This window comes from Cygnus atratus, chromosome 2 (genome assembly GCF_013377495.2).
Source record: "Cygnus atratus isolate AKBS03 ecotype Queensland, Australia chromosome 2, CAtr_DNAZoo_HiC_assembly, whole genome shotgun sequence".
Classification (NCBI taxonomy): Eukaryota; Metazoa; Chordata; class Aves; order Anseriformes; family Anatidae; genus Cygnus; species Cygnus atratus.
Window position 1 is genome coordinate 66,598,612 of NC_066363.1, and position 27,079 is coordinate 66,625,690.

Consider the following 27,079-nt stretch of genomic DNA (forward strand, 5'->3'; position numbering starts at 1 on the left):
CCCCTGCAGCTTGTGAAGAGGACCATGGTGGAGCAGGTTGTCCCCCTGCAGCCCATGGTGTACCACGGTGGAGCAGATTTTCATGCTGCAGCCCGTGGAGGAGCCCACAGTGGAGAAGGTGGATCTGACCTGAAGGAAGCTGTGGCCTGTGGAGAGTCCCCCTCACCAGGGGAACCACGCTGGAGCAGTTTGCTCCTGATGGATGGACCCATATCTGGAGCAGTTCTTGAAAAGCTACTGCCTGTGGGAAGCCCGCGCAGGACCAGTTCAGGAAGGACAGCAGCCCATGGGAGGGACCCTATGTTGGAGCAGGGGGAGAGTGACCATGAAGGAGCAGCAGGGACAAAGTGTTATGGACTGACTGCAGCCCCCATTCCCTCGTTCCCTTGCACCACTCAGGGGGAAGAGGTGGAAGAGGGTGGGGGGGAAGGGTTGTTTTTTTTTTTCTTTTGCTTCTCACTGCTCTAGCTTGTTAGTAATAGGTTTTATTAAGCTCCCTATGCTGAGTCTGTTTTGCCCATGACGATAATTGTTGAGCGATTTCCCTGTCCTTATCTCAACCCTTGAGCCCCTTTTCATCGTATTTTCTACCCTTTTCCCTTTGAGGAGGGGAAGTAAGAGAGCGGTTGTGGTGGAGCTCAGATGCCCAGCTGAGTAAAATCACCACAACAACCAATGACTTAAAGATGGAGTCAGACTCTGCACATCCTCCAATCAGGTGGCTATAGAGTGCAATAACATCTCCCCTTAGCTTTCTCCAAGCGGAACAGGCCCATTTCTCTCCACCTCTCCTCATGTGTCATGTGCTCCAGGCCCCTGACCATTGTGGTGGCCCTGCACTGGGCCGGTTCCAGCATATCAATCAATTCCTTGCATCAGGGAGCTCCAGACTGGACACAGCACTCCAGATACAGTCTCACAAGTGCCAAATAGAAGAGAAAAATCACTTCCATGGACCAGTTGGCTACACCACTTACTCAGGCAGCCCAAGATGCATCTGTCCTTCCTTGCTGCAAAAGCTCACTCGCTGCAAGGACTGCTGCTGACCCTTGTTCAACTGGCTGTCCATCATAACCTCTAGATCCTTTCCTGCAGAGCTGTTTCAGAGCCTATTAGACCCTGGTCTGTTGTGTTGCATAGGGTTATTCCATCTGAGATCCAGGACTTCTGCTCTCCAGGACTTCTGGAATTTACTTCTGCTTAACTGCACAAGGCTTGTTTCTTGCCTGTTTCTATAGTCTGACAAGGTCCCTCTGAACAGTACCCCTGTCCTCCAGCATATTGACCATTCCTCCCAGTTTGGCATCCATCAGTCACAAACTTGCTGAGAGAGCACTTTGTACCACCTTCCTGGGGGGACACCACTAGTTACTGGCTGACAGCTGGACTTTGCACCACTGATCACATCCCTGAGCCCAACAGTCCAGCCTATTTCCCACACACCTTAGGGGCCACTTATCTAGCCCGTATCTCCCCAGTTTGGTGATAAGGAGACTGGCTCCAAGGCCTTGTGCCTTACCGATGACATCAGGGTATACTACACCTCTTGTCCACAGTGCTAGTCATTGCTTTCATCACAAGAAGCAACAAGGTCAATCAGCCGTTGACTCGCCCTTAGCAAGTATGGCCTTGCCACACTGGCTGCTCCAAATCACCCTCTTGTCCTTTGTGGGTTTAGAAAGATTTGTTTCACAGCCTCCATAGGGACTGAGGTTATGCTGACTGGCCTATAGTTACCTCAATGCAGTTACCTGCTTGCCCTTCTTGAGGATGTGTGTGATGTTTGTCTTTTTCTAGTCATTGGAGCCTCCCCCAGTCGCCATGGCCTTCTGAAGACAATAGAGAGCAAACTTAGTTTTTCCTCACCACGTTCCTTCATGCGCAGTCTACATTCATCCCACATAGCTTCTCCCTCCTTCCACCTCCTGTGCACTTCCTTCCTGTGTCTGAGCTCAGTCACAAGTTCCATATTCATCCATGCTGACCAGTTGCCATGCTTCCTCAGCTGCCTGCACATTGGAATGGACCATTCCTGTGCTCTGAGGAAGCCATCTTGAAGAGCAACCATCTCTCTTGGGCCCCTTTGCCCTCCAGGGCAGTTTCCTGTGGGAAACTGAACAGGTCAAAAACCTTTCTGCTGAAGTCCAAGGTTGTAATTTTGCTGTTCATGTTGCCCACTCCTCTCAGGCTATTATAATTTCTGGTTAACTGGTTACTGCAGCAATGGCTGCCTCAGCTCTTACATCTTAAAGTTCTACTTCAATCCATGGAAAACAAGGGAACAAGTCCATACTGATGTTTAACAATCTAGTAAATGTGTGCTTGTTAATGAGTAAAATGGGTTTATTTTGTATCTAACAGATTTCATGTATCTGTTTTTATAAGTGAGTAACAGATATATTGTACTGTCATTTGTAATTACATATTAAAATATGGCTGACTAGCAAAAACAAGAAGAAAAAAAGAAAAAAAAACACAAAATGGAATCTCATCGCGTGGACCTACTTCTACACTAAACCAATAAAAAGTCTTTGTCATTTACAATTAGCATACGTAATAAATCCGCTGTACAAGATATGAAGCTATATGGTACTGTGTATTGTATCACACAGTATTCTGTATCAACTGGAAATGAATCACCTCTAGTCATAAAATCAGAAAGTTTCGAATAGACCTCCAAAATCATCTGGTCCAACCATCCCCCTACCACCACAATCACCCACTAAACCGTGTCTCTATGTACCACGTCCAACCTTTCCTTAAACATCCCCAACTTCCAACACCTTCCACCACCTCCCTGGGCAACACATTCCAATGCCTAACTACTCTTTCTGAGAAGAAATGTCTCCTAATTTCCAACCTAAACCTCCCCTGGCGCAACTTGAGGCCATTCCCTTTTGTCCTATTGCTAGTTACCTGGAAGAAGAGGCCAGCCCCGAGCTCCACACAACTTCCTTTCAGGTAGTTGTAGAGAGCACTAAGGTCTCCCCTGAGCCTCCTCTTCTCCAGACTAAACAACCCTAGTTCCCTCAGCTGCTCCTCATAAGACTTGTGTTCCAGACCCTTTACCAGCTTTGCTGTCCTTTTCTGAACAAGCTCTAGGGCCTTGATGTCTTTCTTGTAGTGAGGGGCCCAAAACTGAATACAGTATTTAAGGTGTGGCCTCACCAGAGCAGAGTACAGGGGGACGATCACCTCCCTGGTCCTGCTGGTTACACTATTCCTGATACAAGCCAGGATACCATTGGCCTTCTTGGCCACCTGCACATACCGCTGGCTCATGTTAAGGTGAGTATCGACCAACATCCCCAGACCCTTTTCCTCTGTACAGTTTTCCAGCCACTCTGCCCCAAGTCTGTAGCATTGCATGGGGTTGTTGTGACCAAAGTGCAGGACCCGGCCCTTAGCCATGTTGAACCTCATCCCATTGGCCTCTGCCCATTGATCCAGACTGTTCAGGTTCCTCTGCAGGGCCTTCCTACCCTCGGGTAGATTGACACTTACCCACAACTTGGTGTCATCTGCAAACTTACTGAGGGTCCATTCACTTCCCTCACCCAAACCACCAATAAAGATATTAAAGAGGATGTGCCCTAACACTGACAGCTGAGAAACACCACTCATGACCGGTCGTTGGCTGCATTTCACTCCATTCACTGCCACCCTGGACCCATCCGTCCAGCCAGTTTTTAACCCAGCGAAGAGTACACCTGCCCAAACCACGGGCTGCCAGCCTCCCCTGAAGAATAATGTGGGAGACCATGTCAAAGACTTTGCTGAAGTCTAGGTAGTCATAGAAGGAGATGAGGCTGGTCAGGCAGGACTTGCTTTTCATGAAGCCAGGCTGACTAGGCCTGCTCCCTGGTTGTCCCGCATATGCTGTGTGATTGCATTCAAGATGACCTGTTTCATCACCTTTCCTGGCACCCAGGTCAGGCTGACAGGCCTGTAGTTCCCCAGGTCCTCCTTACAACCCTTCTTATAGATGGGCATCACATTAGCAAGTCTCCAGTTATCCAGGACCTCTCCAGTTGACCACAACTGCTGACAGATGATGGAAAGTGGCTCAGCAATCATGTCCGCCAGCTCCCTCATCACCCTCGGGTGGATCCAATATGACCCCATGGACTTGAGACAGTACAGGTGGAGCAGCAGATCTCTAGTGTATCTGTAGGCTTTCTTGTGATATATACTCACACATAAGAGTGTTCTTAAAATCATTATCAGCATACAATAGTATGTCTACAAAACTTACCCATTTTCCATGCACATAGTAAGGCTGCATAATGGAAAGTCAACCTAAATCCATCTCTTTATTCTTATAAATGATCACTATTTTCAGAATATATGTCTCTTGGGGTTGGGGGGCAGAACAGCTGTTTTGCTTTTAAATTAAAAGAAGCCTCTCAAGGATAAACTGCAAAAGGCAATATTACTTGTGGCTTCTTGGACAAGAAAGGAAATTGAATGTTAATTACAAACAAAATATAATGATGTGGTTAAGATTGTTTTCTGTTGCAGCATACCTATTTTTCTACTTATAACTGCACTACTTCACAACTTGGTTGGAAGGGAGAGATTTATTAGCACAGATAATGTTCTGCATACCATTCTATAGCAACTTAAAAATTATTTCCTGACGCAGGCATTTTACAGTACACAAGTTAACCATTCCGCCTACTTCTGACACAAATTGGATTCTTCATCAGTATTAAAATAATCTTTCCAGTATGGCAGTAAAACAACTTACAACTATAATGTGCTTCATCTACATATAAAGACGAATTCATATCTATTTACATATAAATTTTTAAATGGGCATCAAAAATATCTGTTAAATACAAATTACTTTAGGAGAGACATTTGTTTTGAGTGAGTGCGTGTGCCAAGTAGTAGTTCTTTTAAATATATGAAGAAAACAAGAAGTATCAGTACCATTAAATACAGAGAGAGTTAATTATATTATCTATATAACAATATTATAGTCGACAAATGGTGGAGTATGTACACATTTTCACCAATAGTTATCTTGCCATCTGCTTAGTGCCAACATTATCCATATTAATTCTTCTATAGTCTTGCAGCAATGGTGAACTACTGCTGAGTAAGACCCAACAGATCTCAGGCTGAAGCACTCCTGTAGAGACCTGACAGATCCAGACTATGGGAACTAGACTGAACAGCTGACTGTGCAAGATGTACTAAGCATAGAATGTGGGTGGGACTGTTTAGAAGTCAGGGCACAATAAAATGTGTTGTGAAGATTCTCCATGGGAACAAACACTTCCTTTCTGAAAAAGATGGAGGAGTGTTTTCTGGACTTTAGAACACATGGCTTCCTCAGCAACAAGAAAACATGTCAAAGCAACCTAAGAAACTATAAATGCAATCTAAGAGGACAATTATGCTTCCACTTGATCTTTTACTGAAGATATTTTTAGAGGGTGGGGAGTAAGGTATATTTGTAAAGCTTCTGTAGATTAACCAACCTTCAATAACAATCCAGTACAGAACTGAAAAAAAATTGTTTAGGATTTAACACATAGTAACATCAAAACAAACAAATGTTGCCATGGAGACATCTACCTAAATAAATGCTCACAAAGGATCCAAGGAATGACGTCACTCAGGCCTGCCTGTGACCATAGTAACGTGCCAGTATAAACAGAAATATTTTGATTTTTCTATCTAATAGTGTCATAGAATTAGTAGTTTTATTGTGGTGCTTAAACCATTTTTTGCAGTGCTGAGTGGTAACACTTCTAAAATAAGAGCAGAGGCATTTATATAATAGCTATTACCATATTAACTACATCCAACAAGTGGAATATGTGTATGGCATAGCTAACATACCAAACTCCCCAGAGCAGTTGTTGACACCAACAAACAAAGAAATATAAGTTCCTAAAGCAATATGCCAGAATGCTTGTCAGAGATCAGTAACATCTATTCTTCTTGGATATTCTGCTTTCCTTAAAATAAATAAAATAAAATAAATCCTAGATTGTTGTGTTGTGTCTCACTGTCTTGCTGGATTAACAAGAGTGCAGACACATGTTGTTGTTCATACCAAATGCAGAATTTTTCTGTCGTCAATGAACTTGTTTTCTCCTAGGCACCAAGGTTCACTAAACCTATATTGCAAGTACACCACAAGAAGCATGGACTACAAACTTTTGCAACTCTGGAACAGAAGCATAAAAGAAACAGTCAATTAATGAAGAATTTTTCCAAGAAAGCAGGAATAGTTTCATCTACTATAAGGATAATTGTGGAATTACCATTCCCATGAAAAAAATCCATTTCTAAATGTTACTGTACATTTGCAATTTGTGTCTCCAAGTTCAGTATACCCAAGTTCAGTATACCCAGATCACATTATCACTCCAAATATGCCGACTACAAAGGATAGATTTCTACGTAAAGTTCAGACAGTATGTGGAAAAATGAATGCTTGGAGTGAGCTAATACTACTAAGATATTTATAATACATTGTTGCAGAAGCCTGATCTATAGGGAAATTGAAGTTATCATTACAAAAAGGGTGAAATATTATTTTTGGTCCTGTCATTAAAATTTCACATCCAGTTATTTGTAAAACGTTTCCTTCTAATAGAATATGAATGTGAATTATCCTTGTGTTCATGTATGACAGTGAAGTTAGAGACCTTTAAAAAGATTACTTGCCATATTTTAATGCTTTTTTTCTTAATGAGCAGGTTTCTCAGAGGAGGGGTTACTTCATTTTTGCCATTTAAAAAGACTATTCTGATACAAAACAGCGAAAAAGACTTTTGCATAAGCAAGAAGATAGCTTTGAAATGAAAATGTAGCCTGCAACCATACTATTGGTGTTTTATGCAGTCAAATGTACATATGAGGAAAGAGTTCAACAACTCAAGTTTTGACTACAAAACTATAAAAGACAGTGAGGAAAGCTTACTGCACAGTTGTATTTCCATTCATGCAAACTGATGTTGCTGCATTTATATTTCATCCCGTTACACACAAAAAAACTTTGTAATTCACTTCTCACAACTTCTTCTGCTTTTGCATGTTTAACGTGCACAGAAAGGTAATACTGTTTTACAATGAGATGTCTTTATCATATGTTTTTATAACCTTAATAATAATAATAATCTAGTTTTCCAGTCCTTATAGAAAAGGCAATTTCCATTCCAGCCAAAACCAGGACAATAGTTAATTTTCTTCCTAGTTGCTGGTATGGTGCTGTGGTTTGCATTAGGATGAGAATAATGCTGATAACATGCTGAAGTTTTACTTGTTGCAAAGCAGTTCTTACCCTCAAGGACTTTACAGCTTCTCACACCTCCCTGTCAGCAATGAAGCTGGGGGTGCACAAGAAGCAGGGAGAGGACACAGCCAGGACAGCTGACGCAAACTGGCCAAAGGGATATTCCATACCATATGACATCATGTGGAACAATAAAAATAGGGGGAGTTGGCCAGGGAGGAGGGCTGCCACTGTTCAGGGAGTGGTTGGTCAGGGTGGTGAGCGGTTAAATTGTGTATCACTTGTTGCATATCACTTGTTTTGTATATTCTTTTATTATTGTTGTTATTATTTTCCCTTCCTTCTCTGTCCTATTAAACCGTTTTTATCTCAACGCAGGAGTTTTACCTTTTTTCCCCCCGATTCTGTCCACCAGCCCACTGCAAGGGGGAAGTAAGTGAAAGGCTGTGTGATGCTTAGCTGCTTGTCGGGTTAAAAAACAGCAATTACCCCAGCTGTACTAATACAGTCCAAATATTTGACATAGATGTAGGTGTTTTGCTTCTGAACTCTACGAATGCAATTTATAAATATTCTTCCATGTGGTGACTCTCCAAAGTGGGCTTTGGCTTTTCATTTCAAGTAATTCCACTGCAAAATTCACTGCTGCTTAATATTTCTTGTATTTTATAAGCTGACAATAGGAAGTTTTTAAAATAGAAAACCAAAAAAAAAAAAGCAGAAATGCAGAAGGAGATATAAAAGATATATATCGAAAACAATTTTAAACACAGCAATTTATATTAAAATTCATCAAACTGGAAGGATTTTTGAGATCCTTAAGAACATAGAAATTACTGTTAAACAAAAATACTTAGGGGGAAGAAAAAAAAACAGAAAACAACACACCCAGTTGACTTCTTACCAAACAACATTTCTAGAAATTCTTTCATGTTTACTATTCTGCATTCTTTGCACCAGACCATTCCTTTTTCTTATCCTAAAGTATATACAAATGTTGCGTTTATATGAAGGCCTCTGGTGGACCTTTTATGGAAGATAAATACACAAATTATACCTTATTCTGACCTGACATGCTCATGCAGAGGGAAAACAGCACTCTACACTTATTTTCTTACTTGTTACAAAGGTTAATTAGAATTTCCTCAACCTTTATAACAATATAAACTTAACCTTAATTGAACTAAGTTCTGAAAGACAGACACTCAGTCACAGATTTGCAGAAATACCACAGACTAGTCATAACTTTCAGAAGTTTTCTTCACCTATTTTGGGGGTAGTGGGGAACAGGGTATTGAGTCTGCTAAAATGTGCCTTACTTCTCAGGACTGAACTGATAAAATCTCTCCTGCAGCAGAGAAAGTTACCAATTAGTGAATAAAACATCTTTCAGGAACTCTTACGTAAACGTATCAGTTACTAATTTCCAGAAATAATCTTTACCCTGGCTATCAGAAACACATTGTTCCTTCCAATTACTTTGCTAGCAGAACAGTACATTAGGCCTGGGGAAGTTAGCAAGATGACAAACAGGGGCTTTATACATAGACACAGTACTTCATAAATCCAAAGAACAATTCTACTAGGTTAATTATTTTGTAGTGTTCAAAGAAAATGCGTCACTGTCATGCACTACAGCTATAGCTGGCTAGAAAATAAGCCCTGCTAAATGCACTGGTTTCCCAGTCTAAGACCCAACAGAAAACCTGTTTGGAAATTCTACCATATGATAGATAGCAATTTAGTATAACAAAACATTTCTTCTCGTCTATGGACTGTGCTCTCTGGCCAGACTACAACTTCCAAGATCCACCACCACCATCTCACTGAACCACTACAGTTGGCTATAAAAATCCTAGGTCAAAGTCTATCTTGGCAGATGCAGCGTAGCTAACAAACCTAAAAGAAGCAGTGAAACACAAAACCTTCAGATACCTGTAAGCATAAATCTTAATGAGGCAGGGAAGCAGTACTCTGTCCTTTCTGGGGTGTTGGAAATTCTTTTACAGTGTTTAATGCTCTTCATTCAACATGGATGGTTAAAAAAACTCAAACTCGTGTGGTCAAAAAAAATCAAAAGGAAAACAACAACAGCAAAAAAACCAACACCCTAGTACTCTGCTGTGGAAAAGAACCTTGTAAAATGGAAGTAAGGAGTTTATCAAAAAAGGCCTGCTCAAAACATAAACTCCAAAAATCCTTTACGTTAGGGTTAAACATGAAGCCAAAGAGTAAGAAAGGAAAAGTAGTTGTCTGAGCATTCTCAACAAACCCTGTATACTCAGCTTGTAGTCATAAGCCTTCTAAGTTACAGCATATTAATCAATGCTTGAGCAACTAAAGCCATTAAATCTTTCCTTTTTAAAACTTAAAATACTATATGGGGAAAAAATGGTCTCAAGTAAGGATTGATGACATATGCTCTTGAGAACAAAAATTTTAAAAAAGAACAAAAAAGAGATGATCCTAACAAATATAGCAAATCTCAGATATCGTCAGCTTCCCCATCCATCACTAATGCAATATTCATTAAAAAAAAAAGTATATAAGTTACTTGATACATGTAAGTGTACATACAAGGAAAGAACAAGTAATTAATAAAGAATTAAGGTAAATGAAAAAGCATTTTTATTTTCTAACTACTAAATACTGGATGGAGAGAGGAAAACATAGTATATTTCTTCTTACAGAAATGTCAGCTCTTCACAGTGATCATTGAAGAAAGTTCTGAAAAACTGCTGAAAAGGCATATCGCACAGAGGCAGAGACAAAAACCCCTGAGCTAAGCAGAGAAATCTGAACAATGGCAAAGGGATACACTGAGATTACCCTTCACCCTCAGGTCCCTACCACCTCACAATTCACTCCTGCAGAATTGAACTGGATTCATTCTACCCCAACAGACATCAAAATTAATACTTCTTTAAATCAGCTAATCTTGCACATTTTTTTTACCACCTATCGTAGAGTTACGCTATCACTAACTTGCCCAGACATCAGTTTAAGAAAGTAGAACGAAGATTTATTTTCTGCAATGAAAGAGAAATTTTTAAGCTGGTAAAAGCAAATGAAAACTTGAAAATAAATGCCATCATCATCCATCACGGGTCAAAAAAGAAATAAACAATCCTCAAATCTCAACATCCATTTCAAATAAGCTAGTTCACTGATAGTACATGCAGCTTCCAAAAAATACACACAGGGACTCAAAGAAAAAGTAGACTAATATGAGAATGAGAAGGTTGGTGTATTCCAATATATAGTGTTTTCAATTACCCACATAAGACCCTTCATTAAAGAAAGAAAATAAGAAAAATATGATGTCATGCTAGCTGTGCATATTACATTGAACAACCTGTAAAGACCAAGGGCCTTTTATTCTCTGACTTTGTGCTTTGATGCACTCTGAAAGGTCAGGGCTTCTAGCAAGTGTTCCCAATTATTCTTTTAAGCAACTCAGTTTGCATGCCCTCTCTCCAGCATTACACCACGACAGTGGAGAGCACAAACTAAATAAAAGTTGCCACAAGCTACAAGTACGGTAAAGGGACCTTCTTTAATACATATCCCTAAATGCAATGAGGTGTGGGAGAATTTAAATAGTCATTGTGGTAACAAAAAACAGATAAGACAAGGTTATCAGATCTCATATTAGGACGGGGGAAGAATAAAATGACCCAATTCACACAAAAAGGTAAAGGGAGATACAAAGTGAGAACAAAAAATCATTTGGCATTTCATACAGAATATATTGGAATAGTTGAATGTCCTCCTCCCTTTGATTTTAGCAGTTTCTGAATCAAGCCCTGCTTGATCAATTTGGAGAAAAACTTTCAGTAAAGCTCCAGTTTCTCAACAAGAATAAACTGGGACCATTGAAATAATCCTAATCAACTACTCACAGCCAGTGCATCACAAATTTGCCATCAGTTTGGTGTGGCCAGTACCCTACACTTGAAACTTTAGCAGGTGTTGCACTGGACATCAGGACTGCGTATAGAATGGTGGCTTAGTATATATCCCTCCTTAGTCTCAGTCCTTTGAGGCTGACTTTTGGCAAGATGCAAGACTACATCCTGACTTCTTCCAGATATTCTTCAGGAAAATATTCACAGCATTTACTGCAGTCAAAAAAAAGTTTCCTAGAATAACCTGCATCCATCTTGATTATATCATACCTCTTTGCACTCCGTAACAACAGTAACACCTGTCAGTTTAATATAGCAGGGCACAAGCTAAAAGCAACAGTTTCACAAAGGAACATTGAAAGATATCAATCGGGACAAAGGCATAGTGGCTTACAAAGTCTTTGAGCAACAGAAGATAAATGTAGATGGTATCTACAAAATATATTGGAGAGACAAAGAAACAATGGCAAAAAGGAACTTACTTGATTTTACTGAAGACAATGTCAACATCTGTGACTGTCACATTCTTCCCATCTATTACATGACAGTCCTTGCACAGTTTTGACCAGTTCTTCCCATGCATTTCTTTTCCTGTGGCTCTTGTATCACCATGTATGGCAAACTTTCTAAAGGCCTCTTCCAGAGCACTCAAGTCTCCTGCCACAGCTCCCTCATGGGAGCTGTTTGAATCACAGGATAACCTTTTTGCTGCTCGGTCCTTTGCTGGATCGGAAGGAGATTTTGGAGGAGTCTTATTTGCAGGTTTGGTCGACTTTGCTTTACTGTCAGACATTGTGCTACAAGGAAGAGAAGGGTAAATTCATTATATTACTTTACACTAGTTTACTTTCCATAAAACTACAGGCTACAGTCCATGTCACAACATAATAGTAAGTGGTCCAGGAAGCGTGCAAGAACTCGGTACCCTCCACCAGACAAGTCTATACATAGAACTATGTAACTTTATATCCATCCAAAAATAAAAATAAAAATAAAAAATCTACTATTATAAAAAAGCAGGAAAACAACATTCCAAAATGGGACACAAACCTAATTTCACCATCATGCCATCAGATAATAAGAGAACGCTTACTGTTTCCTTTTTTTTTTTTTTTTAAATGACAAGCTGAATTCATCACAGTTGCTCTCCTCACTTGAATAAAGGTATGCCCTTTATACTGTAGGCAGTACTATCTACATCTAATTTTTAAGTAAAAATAAAAGGTCTGGACTGTGGCTTTTTATTTATTTATTTATTTTTAATTGAAAAATTAAGTATTTTGAAAATGCAGCAAAAATGTTAATGTTTCAAAGGGCAAACAAGTAAGGAAGCCTCACAAATTCTTGGACAAAATTCTTCTGTTAACAAAACCAGTTATTTCTCAAGCTCATGTGCAAAGAACAATAGCTATGGAATTCCTTTAGAAAGAACACATCCAGGATGCAGGAGCACTGAGAAGGGATGTTACTACTGCAGAGAACAAACCAGATTACATCACGTTCATGTGGGATACGTTTGCCTTTTAAAAGAAACCTTAAGCTGAGCAACAGCACAATAAGGTTATTTTCAGGAGTCATAAAGTAAAAAAAGAAAATATACACTACAGCCCACTAACATACCAGAAGCATGACATACAAGTCTGTGCCTTCTGCCCATCCACTCTTAGCTTGACAGAAGAGATCCTGAAAAGTCTACACACAGTGTGTAGTGTGCCTGTCCCAACAACTACATGTAGAGTTTTGCTCAGATATACATCTGTGGTGCTGCTACAAATTTTAATCCATAAGGAGGTGCTTCAGATATCAGAACTTTGGCAAATACTGGTGTAATGGCTAGAAAACCCTCCATACTTACCTTGCCATGCTTCTGAAATCACAGCTGTACACGGTAAGCAGCTAATATATGCAAAGACTGGTATGTATTTCTAGTTAAGGTTTAATTTCTGCATCAGATGGGAATTTATTTTGGCTTATATGCTGTATTTTGACACAAATTCCTCAGCAATGGAAACAATTTTAGACTTCTGCCTCTTCCAATATCTTATATCACATGTTCAATATCCATATCCAATATATCCTCATATCCAATATATGTTCCAGTAACCTCTGTTACTTGAACAACCAAGGCATACCCTTTTCTTCACACTGCAGAACCAACCATAAATACTTGCAATGCAGCAGTTATTATTAAGCATGAAGCCAACCAGGCTCCTAAAGGAGAAATCTTCACATTTGTAATCTTTGGCTGTAACTTGAAACGATCAGACTATACAAAAATCCATGATGAACACCAAAGCATCACACTACAAGTCAGCTTCGTACATTATGCACAAGAAAACAAAAACCAAATTTTGAAGCAATAACTCCAGCACCCAATCCCATTCCTTTAGATCTGTTGTTATTTTTTCTAGAATATAACAAATATTTCTTTGAACAGTCTGACTCAATTCAGTTTCTAGAAAACTATTATTATGTTCTCTCCAATCTGACAGTGGTACATTTTACATTTTAAGAACTCACATTTAAAATAAAGCACTGGTACCAGACCAGAGAAATTTCAGGGAGCACCACTATTATCTTGGCAGTATTCACAACAGCCACAAACCCATATTTGAGGAATTATGATCAACTTATATTGAAAAGAAAACTATGATGAAAATAGGAGTGACAACAGCATTCTGAATTTCTGGAAATAAGCACTATTTTAAGCAATAATTTCTGGAATAAGCATTCTGAATTTCTGGAAAACAGAGACTTATAAATCATTATTAGAAACAACCTTTTAATTAAAGCTATACTAAAGGACCTTTGACCTTTAAACTTCAGCAACATGGCCAAAGCAATACTGCATGTTTTGAATATGTTCAAGTTAATGCTTAAAAACCTAGTTATATCTTAAGCATGGGGATCCTAATGTTTTGTTTTCACTGTCCGCAAAAATTCTGGCAAACAAAATCAGATGGTAAATTAAAAATTAATATGACAGAAATTTACTAACTCCAACCTGAGACCTATACATGTACCTCTGAAATAATAAAAAGAAATGCACGAATGCATGCACTGCGGGAAGGGGGTGGGAGGGTGTTAAAGCTCATTAGAAAGCTAAGTGTTTAACCAATTCCCATTTCTATTTCCTTTGTGCCCTGCCTGCTTTCCAAAGAACGGTAATTTTACCTCAACCTTTTCTGAAAGTCTCCCACTATTGAAACTACAAAATAATTTATATAGAGTAAAATGTAAACTAGCACAACTATTACAGATGCATAAGTTTTCAATAAAACCATCCCTAGATCAGTCTAAACTCTCTGCTTCAACAGGCTGCACAGATTCTTTTGCTACCAAAACAGTAGATGCATAAGAAAACAAAACACTTGTGACACTCTATGCTTGAAGAGAACAACATTAAAGATCAGATCATGAAAATCTATGATCCATTTCTGTCCTCTAGAAAACTTGACTTCCAAAAGCAGAAGTCTCCTCCAAGTCTGCACCATTTCAGATCTGCTGGAGCTGGAAACTAAAAACAGAATTTTTCTAACCTAGCACTAAGTGGCTAGAGAGGGTACACACCAGCAAAAAGCAAAATCTGCATTTTAGTGTCTGCATAGGATATTTGTGTCGTAATCTTCTTCACGTCCCTGTTCGGGCGCCATTTGTGGCATAACGACCACATGGACACGAGGGTTCTTTTAGGATCAGTAACTGATACTTCTTTATTGATGATATAACTTCAACTCGCTCTTATTAAGGACAGGCTCCCTTCTTATGCCATTCGCTCTACAGCAGTACTTTTCCAGTAACTATTCGTTGGTCAAATAACTGCCCGGCAACCGCAAACACCCAGCAACTTCCATGTCTTAACGACTGGAGAACAAGCAACCCGAGACAGCAAGGTGTCTCCTTAATCACCCTTCTTTGTTCCTTCTAAACACTTTACATTCCTCCTGGCCTCATCGTTAAGAGTCCGATGTTATCACCAACCATGGGGCTTGTCGACACCCATGGACACACTCCCACAGATATTAAAAACAAAGTTACCTCCATAAGCAAGAGGACTAAACAGATGGAGAACCACTATAATGAGATATGTCATACTATTTTGCAATTTTATCTTGCACCACATAAACCTTCCAAGAGATTTTCAGGTATAAACCCCTCTTGTTCTTAGCAATTCTGCTAAGGAGCCATAGTCAGTATAAATAGATTAACAATACATCAAATGTACAGCTTACAAACCATAAACAAAAAATGTGCCACTCTGTTACCTGAAATCAGAAACTAACCGCATGCCTACATTTTTAAATGCCTCATGAACAAAATCCTTGTTTAGCTTGTGTCAGTGCCTTGCTGTCCAGCTTCACCTAATCCCATGTCACCCATAGCCATAACTCAACTTTACATCGCACAGCAGAAATGCTTTTCAATTCCTTATTTGAAATCATTAGTTGCTTTTAAAAAAAAAAAAAAGCTGAATCACACACTATAAACTTGAAAGGGCTCTCATTTTCTGGACCAAATGTGATTTTTTATAAACTATATGTATTGAAAATCTTCCTTACTTTCAGTTGCTGCTTTTTCCCATGTATGCTTTCCACATTTCAAAATACCTATCCATCCATATAAAGATGGATCCTTAAACTAGATGCCTAAGCAGACAAGTTCAATCTCCCCATACTTTTAAGCACGCCTCAGAGATTAAGTCTATGCTACTTTCTAAATCTCTGCTTAGCCCTGACCCCAAACTTCAAATACAAAACAAATTCTGTAACTTTTTTTTAATAGTGTTTTCAGACTTGCTAGCAAACCAGATACAAATTTAGCTCAAACAAAAGTTTATAAACTTGGTATAGGAAAAATGCTTAAATAAAGGTATTTGGCCTTGAGAAAAACAGTTCACTTCTAGAATTAGTTCCTTCAGACATCAGTGTATGAAGTTTGTACTGGGGTCTTTTGAGGAGTTCTGGTCCACAGGGAGGAGGGAACAAGACATACCCTACAGAAAAGGCTTCCATTTTGAATGGTCAAGAGTGGTATGCAAAGCAGTCTCACATCCTTACTAGCTAAAGCAGAAAGTCAAGACAGATTAAAACTAGTGCTCTGTTTTTCCCTGTGGTTACCAAAGATTGTCATGGATACTTCTTTTCTTGTTGAACCACAGTTATAGTTTGCTTGTTAAAATAAGCAAACATACCTTATATTTACCTCAAACCTTATTCATGAAAATACTGACCTATCCTCAACTTAAAATTATGTTTCTTAACACTACACTATCCTTTAATGGTTTTTAGTTATTACAGAGAGGAGAAGGAGTAGATCATGAAGAAATGAGAAATACAGAATAGCCTGTTTGTCAGAAATTCAAGACAAAATGCTTGATTCTTCCTTACCCTTTTCCACATAGGCCCCTCAAAGTGATCAGAAGGTGCTTGCTAGCTCCTGCTAGAAATAAAGACTAAGAGTAATTTGGGAAGGGGACACACCAGGTAAATAAGTGAAACTGCCAAATTAACTGACTACTCTAAAATACCAATTCTAAAATTTGGTGAAACAAAATTAAGCTACTGTTCAAAAGCATGAACTGTGTAGAAGCATGAAATAATGATTACAGAGAATAATGATTACAAAGAAACACCTTTCATCACCATGCAAAAAGTCTAGCATTCACACAGTCAGATTACATTTCCAGAGACAGTAAACGAGGGAAGGAGGTATTAGCCACCAATCCCACCCTCTCCAGATATTGCTGGCTCCAACCTAACAGGCTCAGATCACCAAAAGCAGTCATAGAAGACATTACAAAAAAGTTAAAAGCAGATGCTAAAAGTTCAGAAGGCTTTGTGAAAGAACAACTGTCCCAAATAACCGGAGTTCCAGAAACCTACAGAACAGACAACTAGGAGTTGTGTTACGAACTGCCATGGTCTGTGTAATATAATATTCCCTTTATTATTACAGAACAACAGTTCTTGTCCCTTCTCTCACTCTGCAATAGGTGAATACTACAGCACGTTATACAGGCAAACACATCTATACAGAAAGAGATTAAGCTAGGGATCAAACTGACTGAGGTCACAACTAACACATGCAATATTAGGCTGAAAATGCAGATCTCTGTTCTCAGCACATGCCTAACCGACTAGAAAAACTTCTCTCATATCATCAAACTTCCTGTCGGTAAGAGACTACAATACATAGTCATCTGCAGAGAGACAACTGGGAGAACTCTAGGAAAACCCAGTTATTGATCTGTAGTCTTCCAAAAATCATGGGACCAACAGTTACTGTTTTTGTGAATTCCAGTCATCTGATTCTGTATAGCTGTATGAGTACCAAGTATGTATAAATAAACCCAGTGCCTCCGTACTGATCAACCGTCAATTCTACTGAAAGATTTAGGTAAATTTACACTCTCTCACTAATCCACATCCTCTCCAGGTGGCAACATATTGCAGGAATGCAAGTACAGCTTTGACGTAGATTTCAGGGAACTGCTCTTAGCAGGGATCCATCTCCCAGTACCAATGAGGCAGTCCCAAAGAATTAGTAAAATCTGGAGTATTTTTGCCAACAATTTCAGTAGCTTATGCATATTATGAATAACTATACATACTACCTACCTGGCCTTCAGAATTCACAATGGCATCTTCCCTGTTCTATCCCTGAGAAGTGGTTGATCTGCTCAGTAAACACAGACAGCTTAGTATTTATAACAGAGGTTAGTATCACTGCCATGTCATAGGTAGTGAAACCACAGCAGAGGGATGAAGAAACATGCCTATTCTGCTAGCAGAGTTATGAACATAATGAGGACCCGGGGTCCCATACTCCACACTGATTATTAGGCCACATAAAGCAGGGACATGATTGTATGGAGTGCTCTGAAAAATGAATGTTCACTGACTCTGTGGCAGAAATACACAGTCACACTAGCTGGAAACGTATTTACCCAGTTTACGATCTCCATACCAAGAAATGCTTTTCAAAAAAAAATCAACAGGAAACTGTCAAAAGTGCGAGTGCATAGCTATGCCATATACTTATGTGCTTATCCAGCTGGACTCTAGCTTGCTAAGAACATTCTTACCTGATGTAAGTTGACTTATTTTCATTTGCAGCAAGTATTACAAAAACAAATTTAATGGAAGTCTTGTTGCAGCATGAACTGATACAGAAATGAGTAAGACTGTATTGTCTAAGACAACACAGAAGACTTGTAAACTACAGTAGATACTTATTACAGCCCCAAGCACAATCCAGTTAAAAGTAACACACTTCAAAACTATTTGTTATTTATAATATTTACCACCCAAAAATTGGTTTAGATGATTTCAAAAGTCCTGCGAACTAAGGAAAACTTTCAGTTTATTTGGCCAAGAAAAATAGGATTCTGCATTCAATCATAGCATTTCTTATGTATTTGATTACATTAAACATTTGAGTAAATACTCAAGAAAACAGTGGCCTGAAGTCCGCTGATTTTATTGAGAACAAGACAATAGAGTAGGGAAAAGGAGAGAGATGGAGGATGGCAATGCAGTTCACACAGCTGCAAAGTTGAAATAAGTATGGAATTATATACAAATACAAAGAACTGTGTGTTCATAACATTAACAATTTTACTTGTGTTTCAACCTGAAAGTAAGCTTCCTGTATCTGCCCCATTCTCTTACAAATGTAAGAGTCTCAGCTTCTCCACACGTACATTCTAAGCTCCTGGGCCTAGCCAAGCTGTCAGTCTTCCTAAAGATATTTCTTAGATGTGTGGGAATAAAAATGTTGTTTTTGCAGAGTTACATTGTTTAAAGGTAAGGAATGGGGTATTGAAATATGCTTGCAGTGATAAGAAAACTTAGCAGGCGACCTTGTAAAATGCAGACAACCAGACTCCTTAGAACAATTAGGTGAAAATCACGATGTTAAGTCAAGTCAGATAAGTGAAGAAACATTACCACTTCAAACAGTAAAAAAGTCAAAAGAAGTTTGAAATTTAACCGGCTGGCAACTGAAGGCCATGCAATGTCTGTGAAGCATCAGATAGATTGTGAACCTGGATTACCCACTCAGTGGGGAAACAGGGGAGGGTCCTGTCATCAAAAAGTATATAAACTGTGTTTTGGAACTAGTAGGTGTGCTCCTGCTTGGAGGGCGCCTGCCACTGCAATCGCGAATAAATTACAGCTTCACTAAGATCCTCGCCTGAGCCTAAGTTATTGGCTATGGAGTGTTTCTCACAGATGGTCCTAAACCTGAAAGGCCATTGGCTTTTAGAAAATAGACATATTACAAAGAATTCTGCCCACAAGCACACAGCCTAGGAGCTGTTAATTGTTACCTGTTTTTACCTTCCATAGTCTGGCTAATCCTTCCTGCACACCAAGAATTGGTAAACGTGATTCTTTTAGGCATACTTTTTATCAGAATCTGTTTGTGCAACACTGGTGAAAGTTACAGTGCACCATAAATAGGTGCCATCCACAATTTAAAACCTTCCATCCAATCCAAGCAAAAAAGAAAGCAATTTTTCAGAGCATTAGACTTGGTATTTTTATATGTGTGAATTGGATTCATAAACATTTATCAAACTCTGCAAAGCATCTGATTTTGCATCTGTCTTATTTTAGTATTTGATCTATCTTCCCCATATTTTAAAAGTGTTACAGAATTGCAGGTAAAGGACATTCTCATTTATTTCCTGTCTGGAATTATTTATGCCAAATAAAACCAGCAAAAATAAAGTACCACAGCTGGAATCTTTTTCCCACATTTTTGCATAAACATTCAAACTGAGAGAAGGGATAAACAGCGGGAGAAATGCAGCTCCTCGTAATAAAATGTAATGTTTTACACAATGCTCTTAAGGCTTAAACTTCCTTCACAGCTATAGCTATCAGTAGTGTGGGAATAGAAATGTTGTTTTTGCAGTGTTACATTGTTTAGAAGGAAGGAATGTGATATTGAGATATGCTTACAGTGATAAGAAAGCTCAGCAGGTGACCTCGTAAATGCAGACAACCAGACTCCTTAGAGCAATCAGGTGAAAATCACTATGTTAAGTCAAGCCAGATAAGGGGAGAAAACATTACCACCTCAAAAACAGGCCGGCAACTGAAGGCCAGGCATTGTCTGTGAAGCATCAGATGGATTGTGAACCTGGATTACCCACTCCAGTGGGGAAACAGGGGAGGGTCCTGTCATCAAAAACTATATAAACTGTGTTCTGGAACTAGCAGGTGCGCTTTCCTGCTTGTGGGGCGCCCGCCATTGCAATCGCGAATAAATTACTACTTCACTGAGATCCTCGCCTGAGCCTAAGTTATTGGCTACGGAGTGTTTCTCACAATTTGGGGGCTCGTCCGGGATCCAGTCACCTACCGGGGAGCCCCACCGCCGCAGCAGCAGGAAGGCATGCCCCGCTGATTTCAGCGGTCCTGTGCATCGACGGTGGCGGTTCTGCAGAGAGCTGACAGAGGGCCCGAGACTGATTAAAGAGGCAGGATCCGTAAAGTATTGGGGAAAGGAAGAAGGTAGGCACTCCGGGTTTTAAGAATTGATCCGGTAACTCTGTGCACAGACCAAGGTAAGAAATATTAAGTATTGCCTTGGGGGTCGGGTGAGACTCTGTGTGATGTGTGATTGAGACGTACTTTTGTACGAAGCGAGTGTGGAGTCCTGATCCGCGGTTCCGTAACTCCGCGAGGGGTGCGGCCGGAGACGGACGAAGCGTGAGATAAGGGAGAGAAAGGAAGAGTCTCGGGAAATTTGGTGTACGGTAAGCCCTTGCACAGGGAAGTGCTTGGCAGTACACCAGGGAAATTTGGTGTACAGTAATCCTTGCACGGGGAAGTGCTCGGAAGTACACCAGGGAATCTGGTAAACTCATAGGTGTGCGGTAGCCCTTGCACGGGGAAGTGCTTGGCAGTACACCCCCATTTTCCAGAATAGGAAAAATGGGAAATATGAGTTCCAGGGGGCAGGGAAATATCCCTGGGGGAGTGCCTACCAAAAGTTCTTCCTGAAGAATTATAAGAAATTGGAAAAATAATCTCAAAATTAGAGATGATAAAAGAAAAAAAAAAAATGGTTAAATATTGTGTATTAGTCTGGACAAAAGAACCAATTAAGGAAACAGCAGTATTTTGGCCAAAATACGGGCCTGATGAAAATTCAGGCTTTAAATTTATGTGTAAACAATAAGATTCCTTTTTTTTTTCGGAGGAGGAGCCAAGTTATGCTCCCTATAAACCTAATATTGCACCGGTGGCAGCAGCAGTAGCTCCAGGAAGGGAGGCAGGGACTGCTATTAACACTGTCCCTAGAGGAGAGCGTACTCTAGGCTCTGGCAAGAATTAGAACAAGGCAGAAGAGGTACTGAGAATTTTTCCTTCCCTGATACTAACAGTGCTAACACTAACTGTGTATCCTCTTAAGTGAACTTCCCCCCCTCCTTACCAGCAGAGAGGTTAGGAGTTTTAAGGAGATGAAGTCTTTAATTGAGGACCCCAACAGGCTAGCTGAACTATTAGACCAGTTCCTAGGACTTAACTTATACTCTTGGGGGGGGGGGGGGGGGGGGGAATTATGTATATAAGTATTTTGTTTACAGGGAAAGAAATGGGAATGATCAGGAGGAGAGCTGCTATACAAAAATGGGAAAGAGCTCATCCTCCAGGACCAGGGGTAATGCCGGCAGGGCAGAAATACCCACTTGCCGATCCTGGCTGGAATAATAATAGTGTGCAACACAGAAATCATATGAGAGACTTGGGGTCAGAATGAGAAAGTACTTGGGGATGAATCCTGAGGACCCGGTATCCCAAGGGCTCTTGAAAGTTCATTTTGTGATTAAAGCCTGGCAAGATACACAGAAAATGCTCCAGAAGGTGGGGGGATGTAGTGAACAGTCACTGTGGGGGGCCCTCCTGCGGGAGGCCCTGGAGGTGTATGTCAGGAGGGGAGATGAGAAGGAAAAGCAGAGAGTGAAACTAATGGTATTGACAGTGTAGCAGGTAGTCAGGCAGAGGGTTGGAGAAAGAGGAAGAAAATCTTCAGGGGGAGTCAGGGCCAGGATGGAAAAGAGAGGAAGAAAGATGAAGGAATGGCAGGCAAGGAAAGCTACCCGTGTTGCGGCCTGAATCTTAGCAGGGACAGGCTTTGATGGGATGTTTTAAGTGTGGCCAGGCTGGCCATTTCAGGTAGGAATATCCGGAGTGGAAGAAGGAGGAGAGAAGGAAAATGGGATGAAATATGTTATACTGATATGTTGTTTCAGCATCCTGGAGGGAGAAAGGTGTGGAATTAAGTTGGCTGAGGACTTTGGTGAAAGTACAGGCTGGAGAAAGATAAAAAGAAGTGTTAAAAAGGGTTATTGAAGGTGTTAAAGGTGTGGTATGTAATGTTTGACAGAGCTGTTTCTTGAATGAGTTGGGAAAGTTGAATGAGCAGGGAAAGAGGATGTAGGCATTATCTAAGTAACAGTCTAGAAGTTTTGGTATATTTGCTGTGGTGTTTGGTCAGTTTCCCAAGTATCAAGAAGGGGGGGGACGGGGGGGGGCAGCCTGCTCCACCAGGGGCCTCTCCACAGGCCGCAGGGGGCTTCAGCTCCGGCGCCTGGAGCGCCTCCTCCCCCTCCTTCTGTGCTGACTTTGGTGTCTGCAGGGAGGTTTCTCTCTCGCTCTCCCAGCTGCTGTTGGGCAGCAGCTTTTTGTGTTTGTTCGTTTGTTTGTTTTCGTGGATGTGCTCTCACAGAGGCACGGACTGTGCTGCTCATGGCTTGGCTCTGGGCAGCGGTGGGCCCCGTTGGGGCCGGATGAAATTGTCCCTTATCTGCCACGGGGCGGTTTCTGGATTCTCCTCGTGGGGGCTGCCACTGCAGCCCCCCCAGAACCTTGCCATCAAACCCAATACACTGGGGCAGCTAGGTCATTACTGGCTTGTAAAGTATCAGGGATTAAATTAACTAATGAAACCCTAAAAGTGATGGGGGTAGAAGGGACTGGGATAACAGTGCCACCTTTGGGGGATACCAAGCTGAGACTAGGGGATAAAATGATCTCTGGGCAATTATTGTATGTACCCAAGGCAGGGACTAACTTGTTGGGAAGGGATTTGATGATGAAATTGGGCATTCAAATAGTAAATTGTTAGACTGGAATAACAGTGTTATTAATGGAGTGCTCTCAGGCCCTGAGAGCAAAGATATATTCACCTCTGACTGGAAAGACCCTGAAATGGGGGCAGAAGCAACAATACATATGGACAGTTTTACCTCAGGGGTTTACAGGGCCACTGCCCAAATAAATCAAAGTTCTAGAACAGATTTTGGAGCAATTATAACCTCCAAAGGAAGAATTACTGTTACAAATATGTGGATGATCTTTTATTGTCAGGACAGGAGAAAACAGTTGTGAAGGAAGCTACTAACAAGCTATTCAACTTTCTGGGAAAGCAGGGCTTGGGAGTATTGAAAAATAAATTACAATATGTAGAAAGAGAAGTCAGGTATTTAAGGCATCTAATGTCTGAGGGAAAATGAAGAATAAATCCAGAGAGGATTCAGGGACTTGTTGAAAACTAAGAAAGAACTAAAAAGTTTTAAGAGAGATTTAAGGAATCAGGAGCCACAAAGTCTGAGGGAAAATGGATACTCCCTGATGGGAGAGAAATGCTGAATAAAGCACTAATGAGGCAAATATGATGTTTTACACCAAGAGAGTCATTGGGAGGTGCAAGCAATGTTTGATGTTGTGCTAAGAAAGTATGTCTGTGTAGGAATATACACTTTAGTGAAGCAAATATGCAGAGGATGTACCATATGTCAAAAGGCAAATAAAAAGGTCATCCGTAACTCACCTAGAGGGGGACGGGAGCCAGGGATTCGACCTTTCCAAAGTATACAGGTAGACTTTACTGAGTTACCTAAAGCAGGGAGACTTAAGTACTTGTTTGTCCTAATTGACCACGTGACTGGATGGGTGTAAGCTTTCCCCTCCGTATCTGCCACTGCAAACACGGTGGCTAAGGTATCACTGGAGCAAATAGTCCCTAGATATGGGATAGCTGAAAACATTGATTCAGATCAAGGAAGTCATTTCACGTTGACAAGTACTGCAAGGGTTAATGCAGGCCTTAGAGATTGAGTGGGATTTTTACACCCCCTGGCACCCCTCCTCTTCTGGGAAGGTAAAGTGAATGAACCAGACATTAAAGAAGCAATTAACTAAATTAGTGTTAGAAACCCAACTTCCTTGGGTAAAATGCTTACCTTTAGCACTCCTACAGGTTCAAACAGCACCAAGAAACGATATAGGAATTTCACCGTATGAGATGCTGTTCGGATTACCCTATCTGGCAGAAGGGATGAGATACCACAATTCGAAACAATGAGAGTTTTCTTAAGAACTGTATTCTGGGGTTGTCCTCTTCTTTGTCATCTCTCAGGACCCGTGGGAAATTGGGTCCTGATTCAGACCTGGAAAAGATCAACTCTGGCCTGAATGGGAAGGACACTTCCAAGTACTACTAACCACTGAAACAGCCATAGGAACTGCGGAAAAAGGTTGGACTCACTATGCTCCAGTGAAGGCATCTGTCGACCCTAGTACCTGGGAAGCTGTTCCTACAGAAGACTTGTTGGAAGCTGAAATCGAAGAGAAAAAATCTCATAGTGGACTCTGAGCTGGATAAAAGCTTACAATTGTAAACTAACCTTTTATTTTTCACAGGTAGCTAATGAGTGTGACTTGTGATTGAGAGAAAGGACAGACCTATAGTGAATTGAAGTGCTCCCAAGGGGGGTTTGTTATAGTAGTAGTGTACATCTTATTCTTTGTATTGATAATTATTTGGAAACCTAAGGTTTAAAAATAATGACAGGGAAAAATCAATTATTAATTTTGTTTTTAGTGATTGTAGGCCTCAGAGAAAGCCTTGGTCAATTGGCAACTTGGAAAAGGCATGACCAGATAATAGTAAGACGGGATACCCTGCATAAAATATGGGTGAATGTGACAGAGGGTTATGTACCACAATCCTGTCATGTTTGATGCTTGTGAGGTGTTAGCTTGTGGAGATTTAAATGCCCAACGACAATTGAGCAGAGAGAACAAATAACTGGGAGAGACCCAACAGCCAGATTGAGAATAGCTGTATGGAAACGATCCTCTATTTCCATCAGAGAAAGGGAGAAACTGCAAGGAGAAAACAGGAGAGAAAACAGGAGGCCCTCTTTGAAATGCGGCAGTTCAAACATTTGAGATTGAAACAGGGTATGGCGATGTGAATGCCTGGATAGAATGGGTCAAATATACTGTCCAGAGTCTCAACCATAGCAATTGCTATGCTTGTGCCTCGGGATGACCGATTGCCCAGATAGTGCCCTGCCCATTGAGGTGGACCAAGGATTCCCAGGGGATGCGATGTATGATTGCATTGTACCAAGAAAAGACTGCCTGGGGAAATGAGGCCTGTAAGTCTCTCTCTTTGCTGTTCCCTTCCTTGCATGATAGCAATATCAGGGTTCCCCCTGTATTCTCTACAGCTATAGGTAACCATACAGCTTGCCTCTCACGGCAGGGTGTGAGTGCTACCCGTCATCCTGGGAGAATTTGCCCTTGTGCACGAGGCACCTTGAATGCTACCAAGGACTTGATGGGAAACTGCTCAAGACTTGAGATCCCCAGGGCAGATCTCTGGTGGTACTGTGGAAGGAAGATCTTACGGTCCACCCTACCATCTAACTGGGGAGGCACTTGTGCACTTGTTCAATTAGCTATACCCTTCACCCTGGCATTTGAAAGAGAAACATCACAAATACCCAGAAGAAGTAAAAGAGGCTTAGGAATATCATTTGATGATAGAGTATACATAGATTCTATAGGGGTGCCTAGAGGAGTTCCTGATGAACATAAAGCCAGGAATCAAATTGCTGCAGGGTTTGAGTCACTGTTCTGGTGGGTAACAATTAATAAAAATGTGGATTGGATTAATTATATCTATTATAATCACCAGAGATTCATAAGCTATACAAGAGATGCGATAAGAGGAATCGCTGAACAACTAGATGCCACCAGCAAAATGGCTTGGGAAAACAGAATAGCATTAGATATGATTCTTGCGGAGAAAGGTGGTGTGTGCGTGATGCTGGGCAACCGTTGTTGTACTTTTATCCCTAACAATACTGCCCCGGATTGCACAGTAACTAGAGCATTGCAAGGGCTTACTACCCTTGCCAATGAATTGGCAGAAAACTCAGGAGCAGACACTTCCATCACAGGATGGTTGGAATCTTGGTTTGGTAAATGGAAAGGGATGGTAGTGTCCATATTTACATCCTTGATTGTAGTAGCAGGAGTTTTGACAGCCATTGGTTGTTGCATTATCCCCTGTGTAAGGGGACTTGTCCAGCGGTTAATTGAAACTGCACTTTTGAAACAAATGACCATGGATCCACCACCCTACTCAGATAAGATGATGATATTAGAGGAAATGGAAAGCAAAGAAAGTGAAGAAGAGGAAGACATCTACCAAATTACACCTTAGAGAAAAATTTTGCAAAAATCAACAAATTATAAAAAGAGAAAAGGGGGGAATTGTGGGAATAGAAATGTTGTTTTTGCAGTGTTACATTGTTTAGAAGGAAGGAATGTGATATTGAGATATGCTTACAGTGATAAGAAAGCTCAGCAGGTGACCTCGTAAATGCAGACAACCAGACTCCTTAGAGCAATCAGGTGAAAATCACTATGTTAAGTCAAGCCAGATAAGGGGAGAAAACATTACCACCTCAAAAACAGGCCGGCAACTGAAGGCCAGGCATTGTCTGTGAAGCATCAGATAGATTGTGAACCTGGATTACCCACTCCAGTGGGGAAACAGGGGAGGGTCCTGTCATCAAAAAGTATATAAACTGTGTTTTGGA

The 27,079-nt window shown here is 40.6% G+C and overlaps 1 protein-coding gene across 5 annotated transcripts in view; it reads right to left on the reverse strand.

The window, feature by feature from the left end:
* Window positions 1–27,079, reverse strand: part of TPPP (tubulin polymerization promoting protein) — a 66,776-nt gene that overhangs the window by 31,646 nt on the left and 8,051 nt on the right. For 4 of the 5 annotated variants that reach the window (XM_035568854.2, XM_035568853.2, XM_050708582.1 and 1 more), the window contains exon 2: window positions 11,646–11,960. In XM_035568854.2, the coding sequence (XP_035424747.2) occupies window positions 11,646–11,956 (311 nt within the window). In that variant the 5' untranslated portion in view covers window positions 11,957–11,960. Of the gene's footprint in view, window positions 1–11,645; window positions 11,961–27,079 lie in introns of those variants that run through there. The other variant, XM_035568855.2, reaches the window with a different exon arrangement.